This window comes from Sinocyclocheilus anshuiensis, unplaced genomic scaffold, assembly GCF_001515605.1.
Source record: "Sinocyclocheilus anshuiensis isolate Anshui unplaced genomic scaffold, SAMN03320099.WGS_v1.1 scaffold690, whole genome shotgun sequence".
In the NCBI taxonomy this organism is placed as follows: domain Eukaryota; kingdom Metazoa; phylum Chordata; class Actinopteri; order Cypriniformes; family Cyprinidae; genus Sinocyclocheilus; species Sinocyclocheilus anshuiensis.
In genome coordinates, this window is record NW_015547715.1 from 1,169,156 (window position 1) to 1,192,601 (window position 23,446).

The 23,446-nt window shown below is 37.0% G+C and overlaps 1 protein-coding gene across 7 annotated transcripts in view; it reads right to left on the bottom strand.

Annotated features, from left to right (window-relative positions):
* Positions 1–23,446, bottom strand: part of LOC107704165 (cAMP-specific 3',5'-cyclic phosphodiesterase 4D) — a 242,312-nt gene that overhangs the window by 50,082 nt on the left and 168,784 nt on the right. The window contains exon 1 of one of the 7 annotated variants that reach the window (XM_016507038.1): positions 15,748–16,859. The exons of the other annotated variants lie outside the window; for them this stretch is intronic. Coding sequence (XP_016362524.1) covers positions 15,748–15,833 — 86 coding nt within the window. The 5' untranslated portion in view covers positions 15,834–16,859. Of the gene's footprint in view, positions 1–15,747; positions 16,860–23,446 lie in introns of those variants that run through there. 7 annotated transcript variants of the gene reach the window in all.

The following is a 23,446-nucleotide window of genomic DNA, read 5'->3' on the forward strand; positions in this document are numbered from 1 at the left end:
GGGAAAGAGAGAGAGCGCACGGTGATTCACTCACGCTGTTTGTGAAATTACATCTCACAGAAAGTTTTCAAATTACTTTGTAAGTTATTTAAAAAAGAAATATGAATTATACCTCACCTTCAGCATTATAATTGTTTTACCCACTCTGGACCGAGATTGAGACGTGCCGCTGCATGCTATAAACCTGTCACAGCAGGTGCGTCATCAGCTTGAGATCGGATTGAGATCGATAACGATCGATAGACGATCAATCGGAGCAGCCCTAAAAATAACAGAAGCTCTCTCCTCAATAAACCACGATTTGATGCATCATTCATGTCAGTGTGGGGTGAGTTATGCACAAGGTTTAATTTACAGTTTTGGACTGACCCCAGCTTTAAGAATAAGCAATAGTATTTGGTAACACTTTCTAGTAAAGTATAATTTATTAACACTAGTTAATGCATTTGGTATCATGAACTAACAAAAACAAAAAAAATAAAATAAAATAAATAAATCATGGTTTTAAAATATATTAAAATATATTTTGTTTCTATATTAATGTTAATTTATAAAAAAAATTGTTAATTTTGTTTTACAATATTTTTTTTTATAAATTACCAATAATATAGAAACAAAATATATTTTAATATATTTTAAAACAAATATTTTTTTATTTTATTTCATTTATTTATTTTTTGTTAGTTCATGATACAAAATGCATTAACTAGTGTTAATAAATAAAATATATAAAATAATTGCAAACACATGAAAAATAAAATATAGCTATACAAATATCAAATATTTAATTTCATTGCACAATTACAATAAGCAGAACTGAACTGAATTAAACCATAAGCTTAATTAAGCCTGAATTAAGCCATTTGAACTGAATTAAGCACTGTTTGACGTCATGACCTGCCAGAAAATGTTTTTATTAATGTATATTCATGATATATTTATTAATGTTAATTTATTTAACACTTGAAATGTTAAAAATCTGCTAAATAATTAAAATTAAGTTTAACATTATCATGAACTAACAATAAAAAAAAAAACATTTTTACATTTTTACTATTAGTCAATATTACTCTTAAGTAAAGCTAAATAAAATGTAAACATATTTATATTTAAATATAAAATATTACATTTAATTGCACAACAGAACTGAAATAAATTGAATCAACTGAATTCAGCCATGTTTGAAGTTTGAATGTTAATTCATGTTTGAATTCAAATGAAGGAAATGTAATAAATACTAAGAATATTGTTCATTGTTAGTTCATGACATCTAATGCATTAAAAGTAACAAATGAAACCTTCCTTAGCTGATTAACAGCAGCACCCATCACTCCACCATGTGTCAAATCCACATCCTTGTTATTGGACGCACATATATCAAATATTTTTGTGCATTTTGAGAAAACCAATTGTGTGTAACTTATTTGCTTTGCATTACTCTGGTCACATCAGTTGACTTCCAAAAGTAAAAGTGTCACTCCATGTTGGAAATACCACTAATAATAGCATAATTCTCAGTAGGTTTCTCTATAGCGTGTGAATCCGAGCGAGTGTCTCTCACCTGATACGGCTCTATTCATCTCTTTAAGGCGAATGTGATTAAGTGATGATATAAACACATTACCAGCCTGAGCTCAGCTTCGCCACAAGTCTCGCTTTAAGAATAAACAAATACATACACTAGCATAACAAACAGCCATAGAAGGTAGAGCAGCCCAACATAAGCAAACAGCTAAAAACCCGAATGCTGCACCGCCAGAGTCCAACATAAAGCAAATAACAACCGTTACCATCTTCTCCGGGCTTTAATGTCGATGGGTTTGTTGGTGGCAAACGGGGAGCCGTTGGTGGACATGCAGCGAGGTTTGGCGAGCAGCTCGAGGGACAGGAGGTCGGTGCGAGCGGGTAAACTCATCTTTGACATCAACTCATCTCTTTTCCTTGTCCTCGCTTTATGAACACAGCACGGGGCAATGTGACACCCTCCGCTGCAGAGATGCTGAGCATTCATAGTCATATTCAGCACCTCGCTCAACCTCTAGCCAAACATCATACGTGGGGAACAGCGGCGATACGCTCTCATCCAGAGACCTGCCAGTTTACCACTGGAGCTGCCAACATCTGATGAAACTTATTTTGACTTGATGTTTATTGGCTGGTGTTTACTGTGTGCTTGGTGTTACTGCTGCACTGTTGCATATTGTCAGACCAATATATGGACCAGGATGACGGACTAGATCATATTTGGTCATTTAGGGATTATCTATATAAATTGGCCGTTTTAAAGCTGATGAATCTGCTGCAAGGGATGTGCAATAAAATTGTCACCTGAATGTGCATAGACAGGCAAACTGCGTACATTAGTTAATTTTAGCTGCTAACTAAAGCACAAAAAGATGGAAAAACTTAAACATTATTATCACTCATTCTGATAGCAAAATAATACTATATATTTAGTGTGTATATATATTGTGTACAATGTACATGTTCAACTAATTCTGATCACATCTTCTGCAAATATTTAGCTAAAAAATACACTACATTTTAATAATAAAATAAAATTTAATTTAATTTAATTGCCCTTACTAATCAAACAGTTGCCTATTAGGCAACCAGTTAGCTGACCAGTGTACAATGTACATTTCTGTCAGGACCACTATCGTCAAAGATGATTGACAATTAGCATACAGTTTGGATTGGCGGCATGGTTCTGTTCTGGGCAAGAACTCCCTGCGCCTCCATGCAGCCTAGCATGGATGAGAGCAGGGAGACCAGCAATAACCCCCAAGGGTAAACAGAACAGAACCAACATAAATGTACTGCAGATATTGTTAAAGTTCAATCATTTTATGTACACATTTTAGAATTCGTATGATTCAAAGGAGAATCAGAAGGCTGAATCCTGACTGACAGAGGAGGAGCTGGGGATGGAGGAGGGTAATTAGCTATTGAGCAATGCGAAAACTGCTGATAATACTGAGGGACCTTATATATGAATGCTTAGATAGGTGTCGTATTCCCATAGGTAGATGGGGATCAGCTGATGCGAGCCTGACTAACATGACCTGCCAGAACTAATGCTACGCTTGATTTTCTGTTCTGATTCGGATTAAATGTACTATTCTGGCAAATTAGTACAAATAAACACATTTTAATGTAATTTAATTTATACTAATCAACTGGCTGGTTATTAGACAACCAGCTGATCAGTCGACCAGTGTGACCCATCTCTAATGTGCGCCTGGCCAATTAACAGTTTCAAAATTCTTTGACAATCTCAAGTATGTACATGTTTCTGTTTTGAAGTGATTCTGATTACATTTTTTGCAAATATTTTGCAAAACAAATGTTTATCTTAATTCAGAATTTTTGCATATTAAAACACATTATCATATGTTCTCTAATGTTCATTGGTCACTCTGCTTTCTAGATACTAGAATACACAATTTCATGGAAAAACTAATAACAGTGTTACAAACCCTATTGTCTGCTCGTGCATCGTCCTCCATGCGGAAGGGAAGCGTGAGTGTACTGTACGTGGACGGGTGAATTCATTGTGTTGATTTATGACCGTGTGTTCAGTGCTGGTGATGAAAACAGCAGAGCAGCAGATGTTTGTGGGAATCATAAAGCCTCTTCCCCTGACTATTCATTTCTCTACAAAACAGAAAACTATGATTAATTCAGGGAAGAAGATATGGCTTCATTGATCCCATCTGCTCTAAAAGGATTGTGGTGTTGAAACTGATGATTCATTTAGCGACGGGCTGCTGTCGGGTAACTGGGCAGAATGTATGACCAATGAATACACAGCAGAGTTAAATATGAATTTAGGATTAAAACTGTAATATATTTATGGGCACTTGAACCATTCTATGAAGGTTCACCTGGTGCAATCTGACAAAAAAATAAAGTACGTGCAATTAAACGATATTTAGAAATATGTAGAATAATAGCTGTTGCAATTGCATGGTTGGATAACAATGTCTGCCAAATTAATAAAGGTAAATGTAATTATTGAAATATTGAAACATAAATAAAATTAAGTTTAACAAATAAAACTTAAAACAATTTAAATAATAATAATAGTTGGGTTAAATGCATACTTTAAATAAATGTATTGGCTAAATTAGTAACTTATTAATAATCAGATAAATCAAATTAAGTTAACAAATAATATCTGAATAAAAATAAAACAAAACAATTTAAAGTAGTTGGTGCAAATGTATGCTTTGTATAAAAAAATTCTGCTAAAGTAATAAATGTAATTATTAATAAACAGGGAAGTTTATCAAATAAAATGTATAAATAAAATAAAAAAATTTTTTAAATTTAATTTAATAAAAATAAATATGTATAAAAATAAAACAAATTAAAATTAAATAATAAAATAAAAATGTGCCTCACAATCTTTTATCTAATTATCTGACCTGGTCGTATTCAGCTGTGTTTGCATGCATGTGCACAGAAAGGAGGTCAGCATTATGTAGATCAGGTGGCGTGGCAATATATCACTTTGTAAATAGCTAGTCAAACCTTCGGCTTGTAACCGCTGCATTTTTCATCAGCATTGTAACCATGGTCCCCGAGGTGCAGACAAAACCCTCTACAGGTGCAGTCCTGTTTCTGTGCACCTCATGGAAACAAGCAAACTAAATTGTTGCCGCATACTAGTTGATGAATATTGTGATGTGATAGGGCCACCCTACTGGTTAGCTGAACCAATCACATCACAGGAGTAAAGCTATATACCACACAAAGAGAAATGATCCTGTGATTAAATGCAAAAAAAATATAGATTAATGAAGTGTTACTAGGCTAAACCTACCAGAGTCTATGGTTGCTGTGTTTCCTTTAAACACCACTAGAGGGCGATACTCTCATACCTGATCTCCACAAAGCGAATCTATTTAATAATGTTTGCCAAACTTAGATCTGAACAACACAATACAAGAAAGATTCACAATTGCACTGTCATTGGACAAGTCGGGTTGCAGCCAGATATGGTTCAAGATGGCCGACTAGTTGATTAGTTTGTTTGGGAAAAACTGCACTAATCAGTTAGCTTCAGCTGGAGATGGCCTCTGGGACACAGATGCTGACCTAGAGACGGTGGAGCATTTCTGGAAAAACAAAAGGAGGGAAAACAAACGAGGGCTGGAGGAGCAACGGCCCCATGTGAGACCTCTATCGATTGGTCAAATTCAGTGTCTACGATGGAGACCCAGAGACGACACAATCACATCTCCTACCACCCTTCATTTAGCCATCGCTTTGCACGGATCCACTCCGCCAGCTGTGTCCCAGCGCCCTGCACTCCTCTACCCGTCTTCATCCTCGGCCTTAACATTGGAACTGGGTTCACATGAAAGATGACTCAAGCTTCAGAAATGTAAAAATGTGGCGCTAAAACAAAAATGGACTCCATTTAAGGCCCTTGTTTACACCTGGTATTTTGGTCCGTCTCAAGTAATCACAAGCCGTCAGCTGAGATAAAAGACACACAAAAATGTGATGGAAACACGAAACATTTTATACTGAAATTTACACTAGTTTTTCATGAATTTGAACTGAGGCCACAAACAGAAAACTAGAAAACCTAAATTTGAACGTTAGAATGACAGACAGACAGACAGACAGAACGAACAATAGATGGATGGATAGTTAATCCATCTACACTTGTAACTAGTAAATTAATGCAGGACAACTGAATCAGCGGCTGGAGTTGTGTTACGTCAATACAACAGCTTCCTGACTGATAAAAGACTCCGAGCACCTGAGGAGTGCCGTCTTTGAAATGGAGACTTGTGAACAATGGCTCACTTAACCATGTTTGTCCTGTTGATGGTGAAACCGTGATTTATGAGCAGCCGACATCACTGAACAATACAGCAGTAAGTTGACTGATGACTGACGAGTTATTCTGCTCTTCATACACAGGCTGGTGGTGGGGGTCTGTTACAAAACCCTAGAGCAGAAGACACAAAACTAAAGTAATTCCAGATGTCTTTGGGACTTGGACATCTTGAAAGATCAGTGTGTCCTCTGGAAGCACCAAAAGGCTTAGGATTGTTGACCCGGGATTGTTTGGGAAGCACTGTTGGAATGTTTTTCTTAGATCAAGTTAACTAGCCTCTGTTTCAGCTCAGATCCCGTCCCTCCCTCACTGACTGAACTGCCTAATAAGGAAGGTGGCGTCTTCTGTTATATGGGCTCTTCATTGACGCCACACGGTGGTTTGGTCAAGCAGGTATAATTACGGCCACCAGCAGATACTGTAACACAAGATGACCATCGATTGACATCACAAGTCACATGATACATGCTTTTAACTTAATAAACTAACCAGTCTTTCATCTTCCATGGCCATCATGACATTCTTTTCCATCTTGTTGTGTTGGAGCTCCAAAACACCCTAAAACGATACAACTACTGCTGTATTTAAATACTAAAAAGCAGATATAAAGCAGCAAATCAGCATATTAGAATGATTTCTGACGATCATGTGACACTGAAGACTGGAGTAATGATGATGCTGAAAATTCAGCTTTGATCACAGGAATAAATTGCATTTTACAATATATTTAAATAGAAAACAGTTATTTTAAATTGTTATAATATTTCACAATATTACAGTTTTTACTGTATTTTGATCAATTAAATGCAGCCTTGGTGAGCATAAAAGACTTCTTTTGAAAACATAAAAAAATGTAACCAACTCAAACTTTTAAATGGTAGTGTTGCATTATAATAAAATATCGGTGTAGATGCAAATACAGACATTATTGTTCTTTTTAGAGAATAAATAAAAAAATATATAAACGTTTTAGTAAATGTTATTTACAGTAGTTTCTAATCAAATAAATACCTTAATTGCAATATAAATTGCTTTGGATAAAAGTGTCTGCCAAATGCAATAAAGGTAAATGTGAAATGCCCATCTCTGCCGTATATGTGGGTCAAACTTGTTTAAAAAGGTGCAAGGGTGCAAGATGAGACATGTAGCCAGAGCTGATCTCCTAAAGCCCTTCAGTGGATCAGATTCACAGTCGAGGCAGGTTCAGCTTGACAAATGTGACTATGAATGCCGTGAAACACATTTAACTAGCTAGATGAAACTGAGCTATAATTAGCAACAGAGTTCTGACATCACTTTTAAAATGTTTTAACCCTGTAAAGCCTGACATATGAAATAAGAGTCAGAATTAGTTTTTTTCTTTCTTAAAAAATGGAACATTAAAACAAAAAAAAAGTAAATCAAAAGAAAAAATTGTTTGTTGAGTATCATATTTAATACATCGGGCTTTTATTGCACATATAGTATAATATAGTTGAGAATATTGAGCTCATACTGAAGAAGGAAAAAAATACTTAATTTAAGTCAGATCTCAAACTGAGCAAAAATATGCAATTTGGTGCAGATGTTGATACTTGTATGGCCAAAAAGTAAGATGAAATTCTGATAGCTTGTCATTTAATCAATGCGATCTTTATAACAGTATAACAAGACTACTTGCATGATGTCAACGCAATGACACAAATATCAGTTGTCACTCTATATTTCCCAATAATGTCTTAGTAAGATGAGATTTAAATCATTCGTTTTATGATCAAAGCTCTTTAATGCAATGCAATACAATGATGATTGAGAGATGAACAAATAAACGTTCCTCGAAAGCCTGATGATCATATTTGATTCTCACATTTGAACATGATTTTTCTAAAAAAAAGACGTATGGATAATAAAGTAAACCTAAGTTGATTGAGTCCAGTAAGTGTTCATTGTGAAATTACTACTTACTAACAATATAAAAGTTATACTATAATATAAAAGTTTTCAGATTTTTAGTACAGATTTCACAGCAAAAAGACACATGAACCACAGTCATGCAGTCTGTGTATGCATGACAAACAGTTTTTAGTCATACTAAAAGGCCTTTTACTTCCAACAAAGTATAAACTATCAATCAGACAACAGAAGGCATGTACAGATTGTGTACAACAGTTTAAATATTGTTGATAATTTAGAAGCCTTAGAAATTTGTGTCAAATATGATACAGCAGGCTTTATAGGGTTAAATATGATTCTCTTTCATTTTCCCAAATATCTGCTAAGCCTAATTTGCCATCAAAGGCTGTCGGTTTGTCTTTCTATTTACCCAAGATGCTCTACTCATTAGAGCAATGCGGTGAAGACAGACGCCACTCATCCTGGAAGCGTGTCAGTGGTGCCCTGTAATAAGAGGGCTACGTTTCTTTCTAACGGCAGGTTTAATTAGTGACTGCCATGTGGCCGATCACCTGGGTTGAGAGAGTTACCGTTCCGCCAGCTTCAGCGTCTGGGCTTCTGTCTCACTGCTTTAATGATCCTCTCCACAGGACACTTTTGCTCCCTCTGCGCCGTTGCATCTCCAGGACCTGCTTGGCAAGTGCGGCGCCGACAACCTTCTCATTGAAGTTGCTGTACGACACATTTTTTCACGGACAACACAGAGAACTTGTCAGGTAGAATTCAGCATCACGGCCCCTTTACGATGGCGATCGTAGTGGGTTAATAATAGCCCCATTTCGCTAACAAGTTTCCCTTATTGGCATTACCAACAAGTTTACACTCTTAAAAATAAAGGTTCCAAAAAGGGGGCCACAGAAGAATCTTCTTAGTTCTCCAAAGAACCTTTCAGTGAGCAGTTCTTAAAGGAACCGTTTTTTCTTCATGTGAAGAACATTTAAAAAAATCTCAAGAACCTTTTCCAGTATAAAGAACCTTTTGTGGAATAGAAAGGTTCCATGGATGTTAAAGGAACAGTTCCCTCAAAAATGTACATTTGCTGAAAATGTATTCACGCTCAGGCCATCTGAGATGTAGACGAGTTTGTTTCTTCATCAGAACAGATTTGGAGAAATGTAGCATTGAATCACTTGCTCACCAGTGGATCCTCTGCAGTGAATGGGTGCCGTCAGAATGAGAGTCCAAACCTTTTACATTTAAACAATTTTGTTTTATTATTCTTTTAAGTTATTGGATTGATTACTTGTTACGTTTTGTTTTCTATGTGTGTTTTGTTTTGCTTGTGAAGCACTTTGGTCAACATTTGTGTTGTTTTAAGGTGCTATATAAATAAACTTCGACTTGACTTGACAAACAGCTGATAAAAACCACTCCAGTCCATCAGTTAATGTCTTATGAAGCGAAAAGCTGCACGTTTGTAAGAAACAAATCCATCACTTAAGATGTTTTTAAGTTTAAACCGTAGCTTATATAATGCAAAATTTCTCAAAATCTGTTCTGATGAAGAAACAAACTCATCTACATCTTGGATGGCCTGAGGGTGAGTACATTTTCATTAAGTTTCCATTTTGGGTGAACTATTCCTTTAAATGTTCTTCATGGAACTGTAGATGCCAATAAAGAGCCTTCGTTTTTAAGAGTGTATTTTCAAAGCCTTTCCATATACAGACAACGAGAAACTGAACTTAACATCAGGCTCCAGCTATTTTGGGTACAAAATAAATAACATGAAACATGAAACAGAGAGACGGAGGGTATTTAAAAGAAAAACATTCTTTGAAGTCCAAATGAGATCAGGCCTCAGCGAGAGGACATATTCTGGAGAGAAGACCACCTGTGCCCACATGGAGGACTAAACGAGAACAAAAGAAGGTTAAACCACCTCATCCCCTTAAATACCCTCAAGTGCGTCACAGATAACGCTGCAGTAAACACGTTTCTAACACTCACAGTCATGCAGAACACTTGCTGATTGAAAGTCACATAAATGCATATGGCTCTTGCATTCGAGATATACATCAGTTCACGCATATGTTATTGGTGTTGTAAAGAAATGCTACATGATTAAATCATACTTCCATGCGACACGCCTTCTACCACCAACATTTCTTGTGATTTGTTTACATCTGGAAACATGTTTCTTAAAACAACATTCCCAGCTGGAAACTATTGCGAAATTTCCTGAGGGCCTAAAAGCTTGTGCATGAATGTCCTCAACCTCTGAACCAATCAAGAAACAAGATCCTCAAAGCTAAAGGGAAATACAAGCAATTATGGGCCAAAAGAGCATGAGTGAAAATGTGAACAGACGCAGGGTTTAATCAAGAGCATAAGAGTGCACATTATTCAGGTGATCAAGCACCCTGTCAGCCCTTTGTGCCCTTCTAAAATTACTTAAAATTAAACAGTTAAGTAAATGGCCTATCTACAATTTTTAAAAGACACATACAGTACAACTGTATGTAATCTTTCTTACAGGTTTTTTATAACTGTGTGTGTGTTTGTGTGTAAGTGTGTGTGTGTAAATGACCTTTTATTTAATTTAATTATATGTGTACATAGTTATATAAATAGGCTAACAAATATAATTATATAAATTACACTTGTTCTTATATAAATATAATTAAATATACATATAATTAAATTAAATAAAAGGTAAACAGGAACAGAATTTTGTAGAAAGCAAAAAATTTTAAAGCACTAAACTCATTTAACTCTGTGCCTTACTGTTAAAATTAAATCAGATGGCAATACATGACCTGAACGAGCACACTTCAAGCAAGGGAACAATTTTTCAAAGAGGACTCATAAACTACACATAAAGATGGACACGGCGATGCATACATGCATCTGAACTGTGCAGAGCCCTGCTAATCTCTCTGGAGGACTCCTCGAGCCTCTGGTCACCTTCACTTGCATTGTCAGTTTGAACAGTTCTGGCACTAAATGTTTGTCAGTCTAATCTTTGCAATACTCACAGCGCAGCGGACATGAAGAACGGCTAGCGTATATGTCTGTAGCATTAGCACATGGCTGAGGTTTTGCTGTTGGAAATGCATCACACTAATGCTAATCCCATCAAACCCAACCTTTGTGATGTCACTGACCTCCTCTTAGCCATGGGTGTGCAAACACACGGGACGTCCCAGGGATGCCCTGTCTCAGGGGTAAGCCTGGGAAGATCTACAGACGTCACAAGCAATGCTGCCATGTCTTTTTATAGCACTGAAGAGTGCATCGTGGCTGCTCGACCTGTCTTATCCTCAGGGTCTGTCACCTGATTATGTAATATGAAATGTTTTGGATGAATATTACAAATAAAAATATTTGATGCACAGTTAAATGCCAAATGTTATTTGCTTTAAAAATACATTTAATTCCCAAAGCCTTGCTAAAATAAGCATTTAGTTGCCAGTGTTGACTGCTGCTGTCCGCAGAAATGCATTGAGATCTAGTGCATGCAGGCGAGTGGAGCGGCCTGGATGGATGCTGGCTGCTAAGATCTGCTGATTCACCTCACGTCTGCACTGTGAGCAATATTAAATAATGGCCTCTGCCTCTTCAATCTGACCCGGGGATGCTGCTGCTGTTCGGTGCGGATCGCTGGGAAAGAGGAGGCAATGCAGTGATCTGTCACCTTGCTTCAAATTTCACAGTTAACCTACAACAACGCAACTTTCCCAGTGAATGTAATGTTCTTGAATATTTGTGTGTCATTCAGGCACACCTGAACCTTGTTTTGCTGATAAAGCAAACTTAATATTACAACAATGCAATTGTTGCAACAATGCAAACAATGCAAACACTGCAATGATCTGTCAAGTAAACGTGCATGAGGTCATTTGTTTCGGAGAATAAAACATTCAAGACTTAGCATGGTCTAGTGGTCAGCACACATGCAGAGAAAGATTTTTAAAAAATTGACAAAAAGATAAAAATATTTTTTTTTTTAAATGAGTCAAAAATTTAATCTTGATTTCTCAGCTTTCAATTATTTATGAACAAAGCCCTCTATAAAATATAAATAGGAGTAAAAACAAAGTTTGGTGTATGTAAGTTCTGCTGAATTTGTCATTAAAAACATGCATTGTACTTAAAATAAAAATTTGTATTTTGGATGTTTTCTTTCCACTAGTCTTAAAGTAGACGTGTTATGCATGTTGTGTCTTGCCCTATCCATTTATGGAAACTCTAAATGCATATGAATTTATTATGATATATAAGATGGAAGAACACCATTAGCATGATTTAAATCCCTGTTTTCTAGCATGCACTGATGTTTAAAGGCACAGAGAGAGAGACAGAAGCGGTCTCTGGTGTGCAGCATCTGTGTGTGCGGGTTATTTGTTATCTAGTGTGGCACACGCTCCAGGGACGGTGCTCAGGGAGCTTAGGCAGACAGCATGCAGTAAATATCGCAATGTGAAACGAAGCGTTATAAAACTACTACAGTAGTGCAGATGCAACTAATGGATGGCATGTCGCTCTATGAGCGATTCCTAAACTGATGAACAGAGAAAATTTACAGTTACACAGTAGGTACAAAATGAGCCAGAAGGCATTCAAATGTTACAGTGGCGCTGCATATTAATAAAACACAGCACAGTTCTGAATCACAAAGCTAATCAGTTTATCGCCCTCTTGAGTACAGCCACTGCAACCGTAACAGAAGAATGCATGCTACACATATGCAACCGGACCACATGATTCAATGCATTGGCCAATATGGATTTGCGTACCGGCATTAGGTATGTTTCTGGAATGAAGTTACTGTGTAAGTGTCATAAAACAGTGAGTCTATTGCCGAGCATCTCTTAAACACAATCTAAGCTCAGTGCTAGTTAATCCTTCATTATTTTGCTACACTGCTTTTTGCAGTAATTGATTTTCCCAATTAGCAATGGCACAAAGGTACATGCGAAGGTGCAACAGTCATTCAAACAAGCTTACATGCATGAAGACAGAGAATAAATGAGCACAATCAAGCGAAACAAAACTGAATAAGGTGATGCACGCTGACAAGCTCTGTTCTTTTTGGTCCATTGATTTAACAATGTAACACCCATACTTCATATGACAGCATGCAACCTCTTCAATATTTTGTGAAAAAGTATTGAGGAGGGAAAAAAAATGCTTTTCATCATGCACGAAACCACATTGTAGGGGAATAGAGTTCAATGCAAACATGAAATGTGTGTATTTGGCTGTGTGTGTGTTTACAAGAGAGACTGGGATTATGTGATTTTGGGACTAATCACACAGTAGTGATAAAATGCTTAAAATTCTTTCATTGTCTGCAGACGTTTGCTGTTCTCTCAAGTATTCAGCCATAGAATTCCATTAAAATGCCTCCATCTACAAAACGCAAAACCAAAATTCATTCCAGACTTGATGCATATGATATTTCATATTATTTTGATATTTTGGAGTCCAGTCTCTTATGGAGAAATAATTTAACTTCTCACAAAGAATAAAATGAAATAAAATAAAATGGTTTCACAAAACAAACAACTGTTTTACACTACAATTCAATGATGATTTATTGAGTTAATACTGAGTAACTTCAACGTTAGTTAGGAAGATAGGAAGACACTATTGTTGAAAAAGTCACGTGTTTAAACACACAACCTCTCCTTTATTGGTGATTCAAAGAAAACTTGTTCAAACTGACTTGTCTGTTTTGCAAATAGAAGCAAATGAACCTTGTCTTTGTTCGGTTTCTGTAATTGGGACGAATGTTTGCATAATCCTGGCGTGTTCTGCTTGTGACGTACATTAATGTTTACTTCTCGTTGCTTAAAACAACATTATTAGCCCATTTCTATAATATAAAAATCAAAGCAAACATACATGTTTGTGAATGTACATGGCTGTTGCTCTTAGCAGCAGGGAAATGAGTTTTGACATGTTTTGACCTGACAAGTGCGTTAACTGCAGCTGATGTATTACTAATCTGCAGAAAATACAGCACTGCACAGAAAATGTTTGGTTTTCACATTGAACATCAATGGCAATACACACTGAAGTGTTCTGCGCTGCCTTAGGGAAGACGACTGAGATGAGAGCTCTGTCTTAAGGCTATAGCACCCAACCTTAAAGGCAGCAGGTTCCTGATCTGAACTCAACCCTGTAGTTTCTGAATCCAGAAGAGTGAAGAAACACCAGCTGAACAGTTTACGATACATCCCATTGATCTCTTGTGAAATAATCAGCACAGTGTAGGTGGAAGTGAAAAAAAATAGGTAAAAGTTTGACTGTTTAAAGGAGCAAATGTACACACCCACACACGCACTAAGAATCAGTTGTATGCTTTCATTTCTCACAGAACAATACTCTTGCTGTAGGGTGGGAAAGAAATCATATGGAGCTTTTGCAACTCTTTTAATTTCATTGTAGCAAAGAAAAATGCAAATTGTGTCTGTTTTCCTTCCAAATATTTAGGAAGCACTGTTGGTACATGAACTAAACCAACACCAAAGGTCTGTTTAATGTCATTTGTCATGTGGTAGTCCATTAAGTGCTTCTTTTATTACGCCTCTGTTTAAGTTGTGACTTAAGGAAACTAAAGTATGACACTCCTACATGAACTAGACACACGGACCTCCACTGGACTGAATCCATGTTCATGTGCCACACTAATGTTCCTGTTAGCTCATTTATCACCATAGTAAAGCAGCATGTCAGAGCGATGCCATTATAGATGCCGCAGAGCCCTAGAGAGAAGCAAAACATGAAACCCAAAGCACGCCGCTGTCCCGTCTGATTCATTGCGGCGCTTTTGTTTTTCGGGCTTTCCACAACAGGGTGATGACACCATAACCTGCTGTTCGTATCTGGGTGTTGACAGCCTCAAAAGCTGGTTGGAGAACCCATGAGGCCTACAGTCATAAAAACTGGTTGTGGTCGCACATATAGATTGGAAAACACCCAATGAGGAGATTGAAAATAAACAGTCACATGACGTTTTCGCAGCAAAGGCCTAACAGTAACCTGTGCGGAGACCTTAAAGGCTAACTACTGTATAACAACTATATCATTCTGTTTATTATAAGCGCGAGCTGCAGTTTTATCTGCCGCTTTAAATGCTCGAGCTCTTTAAAGTTGGATGGATTCTGATTGGCCATCAATGTTTTTGTCGTTCATCAGCTGGAAAAAAAAACGTTATGAAACTGATTGCAATGATATCATTCCTCTGTATCATTATCGTTTGTTTCCCTCTGTATTTTTGTCTTGTTTTCCACTCCAAATGCCCAAAGATTCTTCAAAATACATTTATTTGAGAAGCAAAATGACAAAAGACAAGAAGTCTTGTTTTACTAGAAATTGATCAAAATGAAGGGTTTATGGTTACAATAGGAATAAGTATCTGCCAGTGGGCTCAAAAAAATCTACGTAATTCAAAAACAGATATCTGTTAATGGGGTATTAAAATTTGTTTTCACTTTGAATTAAGTATTAAGTACAATTTTCATCTCAAGTAAATGTATCTTGATTTATGGATGGTTAGATATTTGTATTGGAAAACTGCTGAAAAATACTGAGGAAGATATTTTTTGTAGTGCATTCAACATTTAATGCCATGACTATGAATTTAAGACTTTCTGATCCCGCTTAAGACCTTTAAAGGCCTTAATTTGTGAAAACGCAAATAAAGACTTTTTAAGACTTGCAAAAACCCTGTTATCATTCTTGGTGTGAATGGGCCTTTACAGGCAAGAATACTTTTGATTCCCTATTTTCTTCATGCATGGGTTATCATAAGCACCTTTGCTCTTACTACGCTGACACCCACTGAAATTTACCCTAAGATTAAGACAAATCTACAAACCAATATGTGGGGACCTCGATGTTTTGGTGTGTAAACATGACCTACCAACCCTAGTGTCATGAAACACAACAACACACTAGACCCATTTATTGTGTCCCATTTCCTTCTGCAATCCATTTTCACTACTCACCATATCCAGGAATGCCTTCGGAATGGGAAATTGTTGACGTGCATCATTTTTTTCTCCCTTCCTGTGTAATTTCGGCCGGTCTTCATTTAAACGAAGGTGTGGTTCGTGTTGGCTCCTCTCTCTCACAAATAAATAACTCTTACGCCGGCCTCGGGATAGCCATTATACACCCTACTTACATGCCTCAACTGAAACCAGCTCCAAGCATCTCCGAAACAAGAAGTCCGCTTGGAGCAAGGCAGAGTACATCTTCTTAGCGTGCTATTCCACAAAAGAGTCTAGAGAAGACACTTCACCCATTTATGAATGTAGACAGTGTGCGTAAATCAAATTTTAAGGCAAGAAAATGGCATGTTAAGAAAAACTCAAGGGTTAAGGGGTTGTTCCATAGTAGTAGAGCAAAAATAACAAACACAGAGCAGAATGAGGGTCCTTCCGCTGCCTTTTGTGTGGGATTTGAAACTCACTGTGGTACATCCTCATCGTGAAGTCCCGGCATTAATAACGGTTTCAGGAAAATGCTTCATTTGGATGTCGGAGATGCACGGTGGTGCCCCAACAAAACCCAATGATGCATGCAGTCCCTTTCTGGTGCAGATATCCCAGATGCCATGGAGAGATGAATGACAGGTCCGATTCAATCCTCAGTAAGTCCTGGAAATTTTTCCCAAAAAAAGACTAAGCACACTGCTCCTGTCAAGCACCACATAAGCTACTGATCCTCTTAGTGTGGACAGCTCTGATTAATTCAGTGGTGTCAGCTGAAGGAATGGGTGGAGTAGCCGTAGGAGATGAGATGGAGCGAGGCGAGCTGGAGAAGAGAAAACACACAGAGTGTCACCTCAGGATTGTCCGCGTTCCCGTCTGATCCTGGCCATCATCACATGAAGGCAGAGTTGGCAGGCAGTGACAGCGGTCAAGGTGCTGCAAGAATCCTATTAACGCAGCGAAAGCAGCACGTGCTAACCCTCTTGACAATCACTTGTCTTCCTTACCCGAGGGTTTCTCTTTCTCTCTCTCTCCCTCCGTCTCACTCAGCCGTTCCCGGGTCTTTTCTCTCTCTTCTCTCTCGCTCTGGTGCAGCGCTGGCTCTGGGCTGTACAGAGTGTGTGTGTGTTTGGGAGAGACTGTGTGACTCGCTGTCTGTGTGTGAGCGTCAAGGGGCCCCACAAGGGAAACTTTGACCGGCCGACAACACACAGCGCTCGCTAAATAAAGCACACGCCTGACAGCTGGAAGAGCCTGTTTTTGCAGCGCGGAATTAAAGCTCATGATAATATCTCAAAGGTCAGGAGCAACGACTATGATATGACAACAAAAAAAGAGTTAAGAAGATATACTGTGAGACAATGTAGTTCTACAAGCATGCTCAAACATAGCCTGGGCTGCTTAGGGTATAAGGTACGAGAACAAAACACCATGTTTGCATTAGAAACACCCCATGTGAAAGAAAAATCATAAAGGAGATGTCTTATATATCTCTAGAATTTCCCCTATACACTCTTAAAAATAAAGGTGCTTCAAAAGGTTCTTCAAGCGATGCCATAGAAGAACCATTTTTGGTTCCACAAAGAACCATTCAGTCAAAGGTTCTTTAAAGAACCATCTCTTTCTTACCTTTTTGTAATCTGAAGAACCTTCTTTCACCACAAAACCTTTTGTCAAACAGAAAGGTTCTTCAGATGTTAAAGGTTCTTTATGGAACCATTTAGACAAAAAGGTTCTTCTATGGCATCGTGAAGCACCTTTATTTTTAAGAGTGTAGATTGCAATTTGAGATCAAATAGAGAGAAAAATATCTTCTTTCCGCTAAAAAGGTTTGACGTTTCAATTCTTGACAAGTCTTAAACTGTGCTCAGATTTGTCAGAAAGTCAGAAGTCTCATCAATTTCTACCAAGATCAAATGATATGAGCTGTTATCAACATTTTCATTCAAACTCCATACAATGTGCTTACTGTATGTCAACAGTTGACTCATTTGTGTCTGTTTTTATTGAAGTTGAAGTTGAAGCATAAACTCAATGATTGTGTTGTTAACATTAGCGCACACTCATGATCCTAAAGGCATTTTAGGACAAAGAGAAAATTGTGAACAGACAACTCTGTAGTGCTGCCCTACTAAGTACCTTCAAATCTTCTTCTTGTTCGATTTTCCCCTTCGAGTAGTTGGGAAAAAAGTCCACTGACAGATCATTTCCTGTGACATAATTCAATTTCACCTCTTTGCCTAACACAGCGTAATGCCTGGTCATAAATCAAAACGATCATTTTCACACAACAGGATGGAGAAGTTAGGAATTACAAAATAGTTGCTGAGAGAATGCTTTAAATGCCACGTGTGACTGACATCGTATTTGGTTCATTCAGGTCGTGTTTGAACACACATGCACATCTGAATCAGCCGCAAAGCTGGACACTATCAAGTGCACACGTGAGCAATGTGTAGTTATGATTCTCAGTGCTCTCTTTATATTGTACCTATCAATAAAAGATGCAAAAAAAGCTAAAAATAAACTCAATTCTTTTGAGTCAGTAGCACAAATGGTGTAGCATGCAGCATAACAATGATATAGAGTCTAGATGTAATAGTAATACGATTGTGGCAGCATTCATAACTGAATAGTCAATGCCTTTTAAATGCCATTTCAGTTCCTAAATTTGAATTTAATTTGAACTGAAGTAGGGGTGTGCAATATCACAATTTTTGATCGCCGACGATTAAAATTTCTCCACGATCTGCTTTTGAAGAAATATCATAGTATCGTGCTACAGCGCACATTCTATCAGCTGTAGTTCTGGTGTCTCCGTCTCAATATACTGTATGACACCACATACATTCACATCAAATGTTGACTCAGCGGTGGAGTTCCACTCACAGGACACTGCACTTATTCACAATCACAAAAGTACATTATTTGCATGTACTTTAAAGCCTTGCCGGGTAAACATTTAATCCGCATGCTGTTCTGACATGCGCTTTTTCTGAGCATGTACACCTGAAGCGCGCACACACTAAAGCGCTCGTCAAACAGCGCCTGATTACTGGACTAAGTTATCTTTCATGTCTGATTGTGCTAATACTGTCAAAAACACACAAGAGGTACATCTAAACACAGTTGGTTATATCTAAAGTGACAGTAAACGGATGCATGGCTGTATATTAGATGGGGGCAGGTCTTAAAGCGACAGCAGACTATAGTACTAAACATGCTGCCGATTGTCATTAAAGGGATAGTTCACCCAAAAATGAAAATTCTCTCATTATTTACGCACTCTCATGTCGTCCTAAACCTGTATTAATTTCTTTCTTGCGCTGAACACAAAAGACCAGTAACTGTTTGGTTATCCACATTCTTCAAAATAACTTTTATATTCAACAGAAGAAAGAAACTCATACCGCTTTAAAACATTTTGAGAGTGAGCAAATGATGACAGAATTTTCATTTTTGGGTGAACTGTCCCTTTAATGTTAATACAACAAAACACTAAAAGAAAAATCACTCACTGCTCTTGACTGAAGAACTTAAATACAGTTGCTTTAATAAGAATCAATGTATAATTTATACAGTGAAGTGTATAGTGTTTTATTTTTATATTTGTTCATTCAATTTCTTGAATGTTACTGCTAAATACACCTACTGTACCTGAAAAATAAAGCACTTTTGGTTTTATTTGTATATTATGTGTATTTGTAATGTGTATCTTTGTTCTTATTTTTTAATAACAAAGATAAAATAATCAAGATTTTTATCTTCACCCATTCTTTTTTATTTTATATTTTGTTACCTTGCTTTTGTGAAACAGAAAGGTTCTTCAGATGTTAAAGGTTCTTTATGGAACCATTTAGACAAAAAGGTTCTTCTATGGCATCGTGAAGCACCTTTATTTTTAAGAGTGTAGATTGCAATTTGAGATCAAATAGAGAGAAAAATATCTTCTTTCCGCTAAAAAGGTTTGACGTTTCAATTCTTGACAAGTCTTAAACTGTGCTCAGATTTGTCAGAAAGTCAGAAGTCTCATCAATTTCTACCAAGATCAAATGATATGAGCTGTTATCAACATTTTCATTCAAACTCCATACAATGTGCTTACTGTATGTCAACAGTTGACTCATTTGTGTCTGTTTTTATTGAAGTTGAAGTTGAAGCATAAACTCAATGATTGTGTTGTTAACATTAGCGCACACTCATGATCCTAAAGGCATTTTAGGACAAAGAGAAAATTGTGAACAGACAACTCTGTAGTGCTGCCCTACTAAGTACCTTCAAATCTTCTTCTTGTTCGATTTTCCCCTTCGAGTAGTTGGGAAAAAAGTCCACTGACAGATCATTTCCTGTGACATAATTCAATTTCACCTCTTTGCCTAACACAGCGTAATGCCTGGTCATAAATCAAAACGATCATTTTCACACAACAGGATGGAGAAGTTAGGAATTACAAAATAGTTGCTGAGAGAATGCTTTAAATGCCACGTGTGACTGACATCGTATTTGGTTCATTCAGGTCGTGTTTGAACACACATGCACATCTGAATCAGCCGCAAAGCTGGACACTATCAAGTGCACACGTGAGCAATGTGTAGTTATGATTCTCAGTGCTCTCTTTATATTGTACCTATCAATAAAAGATGCAAAAAAAGCTAAAAATAAACTCAATTCTTTTGAGTCAGTAGCACAAATGGTGTAGCATGCAGCATAACAATGATATAGAGTCTAGATGTAATAGTAATACGATTGTGGCAGCATTCATAACTGAATAGTCAATGCCTTTTAAATGCCATTTCAGTTCCTAAATTTGAATTTAATTTGAACTGAAGTAGGGGTGTGCAATATCACAATTTTTGATCGCCGACGATTAAAATTTCTCCACGATCTGCTTTTGAAGAAATATCATAGTATCGTGCTACAGCGCACATTCTATCAGCTGTAGTTCTGGTGTCTCCGTCTCAATATACTGTATGACACCACATACATTCACATCAAATGTTGACTCAGCGGTGGAGTTCCACTCACAGGACACTGCACTTATTCACAATCACAAAAGTACATTATTTGCATGTACTTTAAAGCCTTGCCGGGTAAACATTTAATCCGCATGCTGTTCTGACATGCGCTTTTTCTGAGCATGTACACCTGAAGCGCGCACACACTAAAGCGCTCGTCAAACAGCGCCTGATTACTGGACTAAGTTATCTTTCATGTCTGATTGTGCTAATACTGTCAAAAACACACAAGAGGTACATCTAAACACAGTTGGTTATATCTAAAGTGACAGTAAACGGATGCATGGCTGTATATTAGATGGGGGCAGGTCTTAAAGCGACAGCAGACTATAGTACTAAACATGCTGCCGATTGTCATTAAAGGGATAGTTCACCCAAAAATGAAAATTCTCTCATTATTTACGCACTCTCATGTCGTCCTAAACCTGTATTAATTTCTTTCTTGCGCTGAACACAAAAGACCAGTAACTGTTTGGTTATCCACATTCTTCAAAATAACTTTTATATTCAACAGAAGAAAGAAACTCATACCGCTTTAAAACATCTTGAGAGTGAGCAAATGATGACAGAATTTTCATTTTTGGGTGAACTGTCCCTTTAATGTTAATACAACAAAACACTAAAAGAAAAATCACTCACTGCTCTTGACTGAAGAACTTAAATACAGTTGCTTTAATAAGAATCAATGTATAATTTATACAGTGAAGTGTATAGTGTTTTATTTTTATATTTGTTCATTCAATTTCTTGAATGTTACTGCTAAATACACCTACTGTACCTGAAAAATAAAGCACTTTTGGTTTTATTTGTATATTATGTGTATTTGTAATGTGTATCTTTGTTCTTATTTTTTAATAACAAAGATAAAATAATCAAGATTTTTATCTTCACCCATTCTTTTTTATTTTATATTTTGTTACCTTGAAGGCTTTGTTTTTAAAATAGGGAAATTATTTTGGCTGTACCGCTCAGAAAACCTGCAAAATAGTAAAACTAACATGACAAAGAATTGTGATAAAATCGTGAATCATGATTTTCCTGGAAAAAAAAATTGTGATATGATATGATTTGCCATATCGCCCACCCCTAAACTGAAGCAGCAAATGTGAAACAGAATTGCAATTCGAATTTGAATGTAAAGAAGCAGAATTTAAATGAAAGTCAAAGAAGTTTCGAAAGCTAACTAGAAAGGCAAAGTTTGGATGGATGAAAATGAGCATTCTTGGTTTTCTGCATCTCTAATAATAATAATAATGATGATGATGCTCACCTCAGAAAGCCCCACTACAAATAAGACCACTGTTTGTTGGCTTTTAGAAGACGATTTAGTCATCAACATCTCTTTCATGAACGTTTACTTCAGCTGAGATTTGTTACATAAGCTCTGTTCACCTCAGCATGGCCTTACTTTACACGCAGCAGAGGCTCAGTATTTACTTATTGAAACCTCCGTGTAGCTCAGTGCTGGGCGTAAATGTCACTTTGTGTTTTCTGCAGTCAAGCGAGAGCCTGATGGCCACAGTCACTTCAGATCAATGTGAACACACAAACCGCACAGAAGCGCCGGAGAGCTGCAGTGACCCCAACCTCTCTGCAGCACCACGCAGCCGGCATCTTACCAACATGCAGTGCAGCTTTCCTTCATCTCTCATACAAACTCATCTTCAGAAACAGAGCCACAGGGCTCATACCTGCTTATGGTAAGCAACTTTAAAACTGTAGCTTAAAGCCCTTAAACTACAGTCAAGTTAGCTTTAAGAAAATGTGGTTAGCTACACTACAACTACTACTACATAAAAAAAGATTTTAATGGAGCAAATTATTTACATAAAAAACCTTTGTACCTTTATAATATAATTTATAATTATTATTATTATTATTATTATTACCCAGCAAAATGTTGTATATAAAATATTACTATTATTTTATAATTTATTATTATTCTTTTTATTAAAAGAAACTTTGCATCTATACATTATGTTACGTTACATGATATATTATTATTAGATTAAATTACATACATTTTTCAAAAGATTTTTGAGTAAGTTCAGCAATCTGCTGAAATAGATTAGACTTGTCCAATTTCTATTTCAGTGCATGCCTAATTTGGCTAAATATTTTTCTAAGTGCACAGGAAATACTTGACGAATTGCTAAAATGTGAATTTTTAAGGAACTGTATATGACCTCGGGTAAAGCTTGTAATAGACACTATCCACCTCTCCTGTCCTTCCTCAGGACCTAGAGAACGGTCCCCCTTGGGTGGAAGGACTGAAGATAAAAAAGAACATATTTCCTGCTGAAGGCCCTCATGGCTCTATCTGCTGCTGTAGTGCCTCTACAATCTACAGCCCTCAGAAGGGTCTCTGCCTATCACCCATCCTCTGCCTGTAGGAACATGGACTGATAACACAACTACACACCAGCACACACACCCATCAGCTAAACTACTCACATTTCCTCTCTGACTCTCTAAGGGAGGGATGTCAGCTCTCATACAGCGCTTCAGCCAGTCTACACTACCGATCAAAAGTCTGGGATTGGTAAGAATTTTTTTTCTTATGCTCACCACAGCTGCATGCATTTGATCGAAAATACAGTAAAAACAGCAATAATGTGAAATATTTTTTAGGGATGCGCCGATCCGATATTCATATCGGGTATCGGCTCCGATAGTGCCATTTTTCTCGGCTCCGG